Genomic DNA, 12,317 nt, shown 5'->3' with positions numbered 1-12,317 from the left:
TTGTCAGCACCATGGGCGGTGAGAGCCACACAGGAAGCAGCTGGCGCCGTGGGGTGGGTTCTGGTTGACGGGGCGCCACAGGCCGAAACCTACCGTAAACAGGCCCGTTTCCTCCCTGTGGACCGAGTGGCCCCGGGGGGGGGGGGTGCCAGGGTCCACGGTGACATCCCTCCGGGGCTGGGCTCGGGCCCCCACTACCCTCTGCCTGGCTGGACCGCGCCCCTAGTCTGGCCCAGCCCCAGGTGCCGGTGACCACAAGGCCCGGATGAGAGGGTGTCCCGGCGCTCCGTGGCTTTGCTGTGCCCAGCCGTGGGGGAGGCTGCGTGTGGCTCCGGTGCGAACGTGCCTTTTCTTTCCTTCTCCACCGACACTGTGCTGTCCTCACTGCCGTTGTCGAAGGTGGCAGGCACTTCCCAGCACCCACCTCTGTCCCAGAGCCGAGCCAAAGGCCCCTCCGTCCGGCCGGAGGTCGACCAGCACGCTGGTGATTCCCAGCTGCAGAATCTGTCCTGTGTGCCAAGGGAAGAGTCACGACGATGAACCGGGGTTTAACTTTTCGAGAAAGCCAGACGCGTGAGGTTTAAGTCCCAGCTCTGCCATTTACCGCTTGGCGGCTTTGGGCACGCGCCTTCCCCTCATACGTCTGTGCCGTCACCTCCAGAACGGCGAGTCACGGTGCCCAGCTCACGGGCCCTTGTGCAGGGTACGGGGGAGACTCTCCTCCAAGCCCACCCGCAACAGGTGGGGGCCGGCACACGTCCGTGCCCTCGTTCTCGGGGTGTGGCCTCTGGGCCGCTCGCCCATCCCCCAAGGCGGGCGTGCTTTGCTTGCATCCTGGAGCCTGCCTGCTGGCCGGGGTCGGGGGAGGTCTGGCCTGTGGCGAGTGCTTTCCCTGCCTCAGTTTACCCTCCAGGGCTCAGCGCCCCCGAGGTTGATCCCGCAGGTGCTTCCTTCCGCCGGGAGAGACTCTGGTCCTTCCCGGCTGGAGGACGGGTCAGCCAGGGTAGGGTTCCGGGCACTGGGGTGTCCGGTTAGCCCAGCCCCGCCCCTCACCCCCGCTCACCACCATATCCAGATGAGGGGTGGACGGACCACGGGCCATAGGTGCACATGCAGGCGGGCGTGTTTCCCAGCTGGTGGGCGTGGGACCCTACCTGTCTTGACGAGCAGAGGTGGAGGGATGGAGAGGGAGCCGGCCTGCGATGCCCGTGCCCCCCGCACCCCCTCCTCCATCGATGTGAGGCTCCGGGCTCCACCGTCAGCTCCGTGAGGGGCCCGGTCACCCAAGGTTCAAGGGCGTTGGTGGGAGGAAGGCGGCATGAGGCGGCCCAGAGGCCGGGCGGTTCCCTTCTGCCCCTCCCCACCCCCACTCATTACAGCTCAGCAGGCGGCCAGGTGAGGGGAGACCCACGCGCCCGCCAGGGAAGGGAGCCGTGACGAGCCACGTCCACCCCAGCAGAGGTCCCGGCCAGCAGAAGTGTGTTCCCGTTTCCTCCCCCGGCCTGGGAGCTGTGGGCCTCACGGGGGTCCGGGGCGAGCACTCTCTCCGGCCTGGGGCTTTATGTCGGTGTTTTCTCCCCGTGTGATGTCCAAGCAGGTCAAGAAGCCCCCAGTCTGCGTGAGCTGGTGCGGCGAGGTCTAGGGGCCCGGGGCTGACCCGCGCACAAGCCGGGCCTAGGCAGAGGGGCACAGGCCCGAGGGCTGAGTGAGGACAGGGACGGAAGGCCGGGGCCCCTCGTGAAGGAGGGGCCCCACGGACCTCGGCCACACGCAGGCACCGGCTTCCGCTAGCAGAGGGCCCAGCGTTTCCCCGGAGGTGCCCGTCGGGGCCGGGCCCACCCACCCCACCTCTGGAGCCTTAGGTCCCGAGCCGGCCCAGGGGGCAGAGGGATAGAAGCAGCCCATCGGAGATCTGAGGCCAACTGCCCTCCCGCCACCCCACCGCGAGGTCACTGGCCCAGGTCGGGGGGTGGCCGGCTGCCCCAGTGGCTCCCGGCAGGCTGCCGTTCTCCTGGCGTCCCAGCCAGCAGGTGGCCGGGGGGAGGCGTTTGCAGGAGGCCATACTCTGGCCCCCGGGGTCTTGGACTCCGGTGGCTCAGATGGGAGACACACCCTGGGCCCTCAGCCCAGCCGTGTCCCCGCTGGCCCCACGGCACCCTCTGTCCTTCCCTCCAGCCTCGTCAGCACAGCCCGAGTTGGCGTCACTCTGATGCCGGTGCCCTGTGCCCTGAATCCACTTGGCTGGCCTGCCCCCAGGGCCCAGCTCTTCCAAAACAATCTGGGACAAGGACGCGTGCCCCTCCCCCCGTGGGCAACGTGGTGGCCTCCGGCCTAGGGGGCCTGTGTCGCACCCTCTGTCACGCCCTGCCCCGGAGCAGAGCAGGGCAGGGAGGCGGGCCTGCCACTGGGCGCCGGCCCTCAGCAAGTCCCCGAGGGGAAGCTGCACCCGGGTCCCCGCAGTGGCTCCCGCGCCGGCCCCTTGTGGGCCCCGGGGAAGCAGGCGGGCACGGAGGTGGGGGGTCTGGCCGCCATTTTTCTCCGGCCGGTACAAAGACCGTCCCTGTAAAGCTGCCCTGGCCAGGGCACAGACCGGCCTTGTTCTCTGCCCCTGTCATTGCCTCCTTCCCTCTGCTCACAGGGCACGAGGGGGAGGAATAGCTAATGACAGGCGGCGCCCTGCCCGGGTGGGGGCCTTTGTTCATTCACTGGACGGCGGGCACTTCCTGGGTGCCTGCTGTGTGCCAGGCCTGCGTGGGCGACCACCGAGGGCAGGAAGCCGGGCTCCTCCCTCTGGGCGGCCCGGGTCAGCGGAGCACCTACCAGAACGGCATGGGGGTCGTCGCAAGTGCCGAGCGCTCAGAAAGGACAGCGCAGCTGGCCGGGTGGGGTAGAGCTGGAGGTGGGAACGGGGGAGCGGGGTCTTGAAGGGTGAGTAGGAGTTTGCAGCTGGAGCAGATGTGAAGAGCGTTCCTGGCCGCAGCGTGGACAGAGGTGGTGGGAGAGCAGGGGATGCCCGAAGGGCAGCGGGCCCCAGACGCCGGGTGGCTGGCACCTGGCCGGGTGGCACCGGTGACGATGGGTTCGTCTGAGGAGCCGGGCTGTGGCCTGGGCGCCACCAGAGTTTACACGGGCAGAGATGGGAGCAGAGGAGCAGTTGAGGAAGCCGCCGTGATCGACCCACAGGCTCTGGGCTCAGCCAGAGACACGCGAACGCCACCCGAGGAGCCCGGGAGGGCAGGGAGGGACGCGCTGGCCCTCTGCAGGGCACCACCTGGGAATCTGCCTCTGCTGTTCTCTTCGGGCCGGGACCTGAGGGCCGCGTGCTCCCGCCTCGGGGTGACGTCCCCGAGGACCCACGTTTCCACGCCAGCCTCTGGAGGGCAGTGAGGACGAGGCATGGGGAGAATCCAGACTTCGTGTCCCCTTTTCTGGAAGTTCCCTGACCCCAGCAGGTCCCTGTAAGTGCCCTCCGAGCTCTCGCCCTATGAGCCTGGGAGGGCCGAGGGCAGGATGGGAGGGGGCAGCCCAGGTGGTTCTGTCACAAGCCCACTTGATTCTCAGAGCCGCCTTGAGTCACGTACCCACCATACAGAGGAGGAAGTTGGGGCGCAGAGAGGCAAGAGACAGCTCGTGGTGGGCAGAGCAGGGCACGTTGGGGAGGGGCGCGGGGGGTACAGGGAAAGGGGGCCCCCTAAGTCACAGAGGGGCGAGGGGGTGACCAGGGCATACGTGGCCCGCAGCAGGGCCACTGAGGCCGTCCGCTCTGCCCGGGAGACTGGGGTCCGACCCCCCGACCCTGCCCTGGCTTTGTGCATCCTCGCTGTCTCCTTTGTGTCTCTGCCCCTTCCCTCCACCCCTCTCTCCCCTCTCTCCGTCACCCTCCCCCATGTCTCTCTGTCCTCCTGCTCATGACTTTCCTGTTTCTCTTTCCTCCCTCTCTGCCTCAGTTTCTCCATCCTCCTCTTCCTTCCTCTGTGTGTGTGCATCTGTCTGGTTCCTTCTGTCCGTCCCCCCACATCCTGTTCTGTCCTGGCAGGGCCTGCTGCAGGCCAGAGGGGTCCCTCGGCCCCTTTCTCCGTCGCCCTCTCTGCTCTCTTCCCACTGCCAAGGGGCACATCTTTGCTGGCTTTCCTGGTTCAGCCTTTGCAGTGTGGTGCCTCTGAGGCCCTGCAGGTCACAGGTCACTGGCCAGCACGGAGCAGGGCGCTCTCTTACGCCGTTGGACAGAGTGCAGTTGCCCGGTGGACTTGAGGGCGGGCGGCCCAGAACCGGCCCCCTCCTGGAACCCCGGCTCCCGGGGAGCCACAGCCCACGGCAGCGTCACGCAATTAAGACATAAAAGTCCGCGATTTCCTCTGTGTGTTGGCAAACACCGGCCGGCTGCTAATGCAGTCCTTTCTTTTAACGGGTTCTTGAATTTAAATGATACGTAATTAAACCTAATTAGCCACGTATGCCATTCGGCTAGGTGCCGTACGCCGAGCGAGGCTGGTGAGAATCTCGTTATAAAGCATCTTCTTTCACGGGCAGATCTCTCGTTCCTTCTCAGGGTCGAGTTCATTTGACTGAACGGGCCCGGGGGCCCAGGGAAGGTGTCTGAGGGCAGCCGGGGCCAGCCACCCAGGGACTTGGACGATGAGCCGGGTGGGGTGTTGCTGGGAGAAGTCTGGTTCCTTTGAGCAGCCCACCCTGGCCTTGCCATCGGGGGGCAAAGCTGGGAGTGCCGTGGGGACTGGGGTTGGGAACGTGGAGCAGGGCCTAAGGGTCACCACCTGGACAGGTGCAGTCTGAAGCCGGCCCGGCCTGGCTGTCCCCCACCGGCCCCGGTAACCCCCTCATGGGTGGAAGAGGGCCGTGGAGGGGCCCCCGGGCCCCAGGCGTGGCCGAAGGAGGCCCCAAAGGGCACGTCCAGGCCGGTGCCAGACTCGAACCTCGTGCACACAGGCCAAGCAAGAGGGGAGACCAGCGGCGGGGCCTGGCGGCGGGGGAGCAGTGATGCCCGCCAGACGCCTGGCCTCCTGCCGGCCGCTTCCTGCAGGCACATCTGCGAGGCCCCCCGAGCTGCGCCCTCACTGGTGCGGGGGCTGCCGGGGCTCCAGGTGGCCGGGACATCCCCCTGCGGTCCTGGTCCCAGCCCGCCTGCCCCTCTCACTCCAATGCCTGTGGCTACCCGGCACCCCCTAGGTCTTCCCTGTGCCCCGTATACTGACGTCTGTCCCCCCACCAGCCCGTGTGCCTAGGATGGGGCCCAAGGCCGGGCTGCCACTCCACCTCCCTGCCAGCGCCCACACCGCATCCGGGTTCTCACGGGTAATGGCGCCGAACACCCGCACCCGCTCCTGTCGGCTGCTGCGCCCCTCGCAGGGCCCGTGCCTGCACCTGTTACTACCTCTGTTTAGAGACAGGGGCACCAAGGCACAGAGGCGTAAGGTGCTTGCCCACGGTCACACGGCGGACGGAGGGTGGAGCCAGGCTCATCCTCGGGGCGCGGAGGAGGAAACTGAGGCAGGGAGACAGTCGCCAGGGTCGGGTTTATTGCCGCTCAGGTGCTCTGTCTTCCTCTCTCTGAGGGCCCTCCCTGCCCACCGTCCGCCCGCCTTGCTGAGCCCTGGGCTCAGAGCTGCCCGTGAGAAGAATCCCTCCCCTACCTGCTCGGGGACTTGAGTGTTGGGGGCGCCCCTGCCCGTCAGTCTGTACTGGGGAGGGGCACCGGCACGCCGTGGAGCCGGGCACGGCCAGTAGCACCCACCGGATGCTCTGGACGGCGGGAAGACCTGAGTGCTGGCTCTCCGAGGGACGGAGAGCCTCCTGCAGGAAGGGCTGTCCACAGAAACCCTGGGCGGTTGGGAGGCGTGAGCGCCATCCTGGGTGGAGAAAAACGGAGAGGCCCCGGGATGGCAGGTGGCCAGAACCAGAGGTCTGCAGGCCTTCTTTGCAGGGGCCAGGGAGTAGGGGCCGGTTGAGGCTCTGGAGCCACATGCTGCATATTTTTTAAAAATTTATTTATTTTGAGAGAGAGCGGGCACGTGTGTCCTGGGAGGGGCAGAGGCGAGGGGGAGGGAATTCCAAGCAGGCTCTGCACCGGCTGCGCAGAGCCTGATGTGGGGCTCGAACTCACGAACCGTGAGCTCATGACCGGAGCCGAGATCAAGAGTCAGATGCTTAACCTACTGAGCCACCCAGGCACCCCTGGCATATTCTTTTCTGTTTACAGTAGCTGGAGGGCTGCACAAAAGCAGGCTGCAGGCAGGGTTTGGCCCAGGGGCCGCAGAGAACAGGTGCGGTGATGGGAAATAGGTGCCTTGTACTTGTCATATAATTTGCATTACACGTGACTTTTTGTTACGTACCCATATGTGTGTATACGAAGAACACTAAAACGAGCAGGGTGATGGGTTTTCCCCTCCGCACCACCCCTGTAACCACCACCCAGGTAAGATCTAGAACGTGGCAGCACCCTCGATCATTCCCTCCCCAAGAAGTAACCATCTTCTGGCCTCTGCCCTGTAGAGACTGGTGGCACCCATTCCTGAACTTGGCAGAAGTGGGTCATCCACTTTTGGTTCCTTGAGCCTGTCCTGCTGCCCGTGGGGCCCAGCCACGCTGCAGCGTAGACAGCAGCGCCTTCTGAGTGGCGCCATCGCGGCATCGCGGTGTTCTGACGCGCGCACCTCCCGCCACCTGTCTCTCCGCGGCCCTGTTGCCGGACGTTTGTGCCGTTTCCCCCCTTTTTGCCATCATGACCGAAGCCGTTAGGAACATTCTGGTCCGTGTCCTTCGGGAACATGTGTGAACACGTAGGAGTGAAACTGGTGGGGTCGCAAGGAGGGGCCAATGCACGGTTCGCTAAGTGGCCAGGCCACATACAAACCTTTTGACGGTGACCAGTACCTGTTTCGGCACTGACGCGGGGTGACACAAATCTTCAGTCCCCGCGTCCGTTGGGTTATGACTGTGATGGCAAGAATGAAATAATCCCCTGGGATACCTGCCCTGACATGAGAGCTATCTTGCTCGAGTCGTTGGCCCCAGTGGGGGGGTGGGGGAGGGGGGTCCCACACACTCATCCTCTTGTGTTGTCTCCGAGGCTCTTGGTTTGGGGCCTCCGCAGCCCCGGGGGAGCCACTGGGCTGACCCTTTTAAAGTAGGTTCCCTTGCTCTGAAAGGACAGCCGTTCAGGGTAAAGTGCTTTGCAAAAACCAAACCCTTCAAAAGGGACAGTTTGGCTTTTAGGATGTCGTCAGAACCCGTGTCAACCACTTCCTTCCAGACCAGGGTGGGAGCTTCCGAGGTGGTGACCTGGGGGGATCTGAGTAGCAGGTCCCACAGTGTGCGGTGGCAGAGGGGTGCCCCGCCCCCCCGCCGCCACCGGGCTCGAGCTAGAGCGCTGGGGAGGGGGCTTCTGGTGGCCGGGACCTGAGTCTCCGGCTCACAGCCCCAAGGACGAGGTCCCAGCCCCTCCCACGCCGTCCAGACCGTCGGGGTGTCCCTAGGAGCCCGCCCCGGGGCCCTCCCCGCGGCTAGGCCTCCAGTCCCATCACGGTTCCGCTCCCACGTGCCCACCTGCAGCCCTGCTCCACCTCAGGACTCAGGCCACGGCCCCCCCTCCAGGAGCCCCCCTATGTGGGATCCCCTTGGTGCCGTGTGGGCCCACAGGTGTCTGCGTTTCTGGCGTGGCCACACTTCCCTTGTGCTCAGTGTCCATCCAGACCTCGGGCGCTGTCTAGGGAGGGGACGAAGGCTTTGGAAGGTTCTAGGCCCCAAAATCCCAGGCAGAGACCTGCTTTGCCAGAAGCCCCCCCCCCCCCCCGTTTCGTGGGAGTGACCTCAGAGGACAGTGACCAGATGGCAGGGGGACCCCCCAGGGTGTGGGCAGGAAGGCGCTCCGAGTGGGTTGAGCTCATGGCCCTACTGTCAAGGGTGTGACGTTTCTGCCGGAAGCAGGGACGGAGCAGGGGTCTGTGGTCACTCTGCTCCAACGGAAGGGGTTTGGAGAGGTAACCAGGTGGGGAAATAGGAGGGGAAACGTGTGCGCCGGGATGGGGATGGCTGGGATCGGGGGGGCGGGGGGGCACATCTGTTAACCGGGCGCAGAAGGTCTGGAGGTTCCCCAAGGGCAGGCCAGGCCTGCGCTAGAAGCTGGGAGAAAGAGGGGTCACCGACGGTCTAACCTGTAGCCCTGCTCTGCAGGCCCAGTGACGAGCACCATCCGGAAGTGAAGGCTGATGGGTACGTGGACAACCTGGCAGAGGCCGTGGACCTGCTGTTGCAGTACGCGCACCAGTGATGAGCCTCGTAGGGTCGCCCCGGCCTCGTTCCTCCCCTCCCCCCAGTGCCCGGACCACCCAAGGCCCTGCCCTCTGCCCTTGGCCCCGGGTGGGCAGGCGAGAAGGTCCCCAGCCAGGCACCTCTGGCTGCCCACTTCCGTCCTCTGTCTCCCTCTGCTTTCCCCCAACCCCCGCGGGGAGAGCTGTCTTTCGGGATGTTCTTCCCCGTAGTGAGGTTGGAGGGTGGGACAGACCTGTCTGGGAGCCAGCTCAGAGGAACCCTCTGGGTATGGGCTGGAGGTGCTCCGGGGACACCCCGAATCCCAGGTCCACAACTCCCCAGCCGCACCTGGTCCTGTAAATGCCTACCGGGACTGGGACACCTCCCACTGCGTCTCTACCCAAACGTTCTCTTCTCACGAGTTGAGGAGCCTGCAGAAGGCAGGGGCTTCCTGCACGGTCCACACGGCACAGAGCTGAGCCAGCCTCCCTGGGACCACCCAGCGACCCCTGCCCCACCTCCCGGCCCCCCACCCAGAGTCGGAGTGGCCCACTTAGCACCCATCCCCCCCCCCCCCGCCCCCTGCCAACCGCGACAGCCCACTGCCTTCCCTACCCCACAAGTCACCTTGGAGCCAGAGGCTGGGGCAGCTCCCAGGGGCACCGAAGACGCCGTCCTACAGAGCAAGACTTGTAACCACTGGGATCAAGGCTGCAGGCACAGAGGGTGCTTCTAACTCGACAGACTTGAATGTGTCATGCCCGGTGTCTGCAGGGGCAACTGTGGGTTGAATAAACTGCCCTGACCTACAGCCGACTCCGGCTTTGACTCAGAATTCGACTCCGGGAGAGGCTGGGGATGGGGAGGGCTGTACAGGGCTGGGCACTGGCCTGGTCCTGCCATGCACTTGAACCACTGAGCGCCAGAGCCCCAGGGCTCCCGAGACACCTCACGTGCCCCAACCCCGTCCGGGAAACGGGGGCCCTGCGGGGACAGCAGGCCGCCCTCGGCCCCACCGGGGGACCGGGTCGACCAGGGCAAATGTTGGCCCGCTGTCACGGGCAGCCCTGTGGACGGTGGTGGTGAGCCACAGGCTTCCAGAATTCGCTCACAGCCCGGGTTTCAGGTTTCGGAATCAATCAGCCCAACAGATAACCTGATTGCTGTGTTTCTCCTCAGATCAATCCAGACCGATTGGAGAATCCAGGATTCCCCTCCGATCGATCCTATCAAGACGGATAGGTCTTGGGAGACGACTTCGCATAAAGGAAGCCCTGGGTCCTCCACAACAGGGTTTCCACTGAGCGCAGGCAGAGACAGGATTAAAAGGACGGACCCTGAACCCTGAGCCCCCTGGCACGGAGGTCCAGGGCCGGCGGGGGCTGTGCTGTCGTCCCCAGGGCAGGCCGGCCACCATTTAAATCAGGATTAGGAGGAACCAGTGGGCCCAGGCATTTTCATCAAGATGAGAGGCCCACCGGCGGGGCTGGTGTCACTGGCGGCGAGGGAGGAGGGGCGTTTGGCCTATTAGCTGGAAATATGCAAACTGCCTGCACCTCGACAGAGTTCCCCTAATTACAGCTTGCTAGATCAGCCGGCTCCCGGTGGGCTAAGCTCATCCAGGGCTTGGGGGCCAACGTCCAGGAGACGGGCTTGCCACGTTCCGGTCAGTTTGCCTCGTGGGTCTTTGGTTTTCCTTTTCTCTTCCTTTCTTTTTCACAGGCTTGTCCTTGTCCACAGGGGTCTGTGGCGGGATACGGGGGGCTGGTGTTCTCTGTGCCTGCCGCCCGGGAGTGGGGGCGGGGAAGTGTCTGAGGGACAGTTCTGGGGGCCGCAGACGGCTGCTGGGTCTGGGTGAAAACCGTGGTGCCCCTGGGCTGTGGGTTCAGCGAACCCCACTTTACAGACAAGGAAACGGAGGTGTGGAGAGCAAGGACCCGCCCACAGGCTGACGGTAGTAAGGGCCGAGCTGAGACTCGAACCAAGGTCTGACCCACGTCCACGTCCTCCCTAGTCCCTCCCACAGGCCTTCCGTGGGGGTGGGCTGTGGTGGGCCCGCTGGCTGTGACTTCCCAGGTGAGCCCGCACACTGGCGTCCTCCCTCTGGAGACGACACGTTCTCTGGGACTGAGGTGCATTCAGCCCTACGCCAGGGGGACCATTCAGAGCCTCGGCTGCCCGATCTGTAAAGGGGTGGCTTCCTTTCCTTAACGGGCACCCCGAGCCTGCGGGGGACCAGGCCCCTCCAGGACGCCCTGTCACCCGGCTGGGGGTGATGGCCCCTGTCCTGCTGCCACTCAGGGCGATGGTCCTCACCCCCGGGGCCTCCCGGCTGCCCACTGTAGCCCCTCCTTCCCAGCAGGGTTGGGGGACAGTTCTCAAGCCATAGACTGACAAAGCCATCGGCTATGGGGCGGGGCTGGGGTTCAGGGCCGGCAGTGGCCTAAAAACCCTTCGGTCAGGAGTCCACCCCAGAGCTGCCGAGAAATGGACCCCCCAAACCCAAGGAACGCGCCAGGCTGGCCCCCCGTGCCCTTCCGGCCGAGCCCCGGAGTGAGGCAGTGGTCTGGGCCCCACCACACTGCCCGGCAGGACGTTCCAGGTTCTGGGGGCGACCAGAACCCCTTCCGGGAGGGGGAGGGGCGGACGGGGCGGAGAGGAGGACAGTCTGTGCAGTATCACCTCTTCGGGGGCAAAGGGCTTCACCCGCCCCCAGACCTTCCAACACGCGCGCCACGTGGGACCGGCCCTGGCTGCACCTGGCGCCTGGGAAAACCGGATTCAGACGGGGTTCATCACCTAGCAGGAGGGTTTCTGTCTCACATCGTCTCCAAGTCCAGGGCCGGCTGGACCCGGACGCCAGAAATTCCCAGGCGACGCTGAGGTGGGGCAAGGGTGCCCCCCCCCCACCCCAAGCTCCCCCAGGAGAGAAAGGAGGCCGCGTGGCAGCGGGAGGGCCAAGGAGGATGTGACCTGAGCTGGGAACTGGGCCAGGAGTCTGAGGCCTCAGCACGAGGCCTGGGCCTCCTGTGGGGCCAGCGCTGCCCCTCTCGGGCAGACAGGGGCACAGAGGTGGGGACGCGGGGAGGAACACGCGTGCGCCTCCTGGAGGCTCACGGTGCCAGCTCCCGCCTCAGCATGACTATCCGGTGGGCTTACCTTTTCTCTCCCTCAGGAACATCCCGTTTAGACGACATACTGGTCTAAAAAGAAACCAGAGTCGCTCAGAGTCTGACCACAGTGACCGTCGAGGGGTGTTTCCTTTCGGCCGTCCTCCATGAGAAGAAGGTTTCTGATACGCCCTGGATCGTCCTGCACGTCTGCTTTGGTGCTGGGGAGCTTGGGGCTCTGATCCTCTCCGTTGCCTGACATCAGAGGCAAGGGGTGAGCTGGCCCGGTGCGAGGGAGGGCACCGTAGGGGGCCCTCAGCCTGGACCTGACGGCAGGGCGGAGGAGGGCAGAGTGCCACCCGGCGAGCCCAGCGCCCTGCCACCGGGGGCGGCACAGGGTGAGCAGCGGGGTGGCCATCGCCGGGCAAGCCGAGCTGGAGAGCGGGTGCCCCCGGAGCGAGGCCGGCGTGAGGCGGGGCCCAGCCAGGGACACATAAGGGGACGCGAGGGGCTGGGGTCTGTCTAGGGCCGCTCTGTGCCCTCCTGCGGGGGTGGGGGGACGCACACGAGGCAGGGTCCCTGGGCCTTCCCCCTTCCCCCAGCTGCAGCCACAGCAGCCATGCCTCCCCTGACGCGGAGGGCGAGGCGCAGGGACTGTGTGCCCCGGAGCCCGCTGTGGCTCAAGCCGCGCAGCGCGCTGGCCTCTCCCTGGCTGGCGGGGTGCTGCCCTCGGACCGGCCACGGAGGAGGCGCCCCTGCACCACCGCCTGGCCTAGCTGGGAGGCAGCTGAGCCGCGGGGCTGCGGGCCAGGCCTCCCACAGCAGCGTGACCCGGAGCAAACCACTGGGCTGCTGAGGGCAAAGCCGACTCAACGACGCAGGCTCCGTGACGGGCAGGTCCCTCTACCAGCCCGGGCTTGGAGGTCGCACAGGGGGGGC

General features: G+C 65.7%; 1 protein-coding gene across 1 annotated transcript in view; it reads left to right on the top strand.

Moving 5' to 3' along the window:
• Nucleotides 1–9,079, top strand: part of LOC115526843 (phospholysine phosphohistidine inorganic pyrophosphate phosphatase) — a 118,637-nt gene extending 109,558 nt beyond the window's left edge. The window contains exon 7 of the mRNA XM_030334169.1: nt 8,191–9,079. Within this exon, the coding sequence (XP_030190029.1) occupies nt 8,191–8,287 (97 nt within the window). The 3' untranslated portion in view covers nt 8,288–9,079. The remainder of the gene's footprint in view (nt 1–8,190) is intronic.
• The last annotated feature ends 3,238 nt before the right edge of the window (nt 9,080–12,317 follow it).

Source organism: Lynx canadensis, chromosome D2 (assembly GCF_007474595.2).
Source record: "Lynx canadensis isolate LIC74 chromosome D2, mLynCan4.pri.v2, whole genome shotgun sequence".
Classification (NCBI taxonomy): domain Eukaryota; kingdom Metazoa; phylum Chordata; class Mammalia; order Carnivora; family Felidae; genus Lynx; species Lynx canadensis.
Note: the sequence above shows the minus strand (reverse complement) of the source record. Positions and strands in the feature narration are given on the sequence as shown.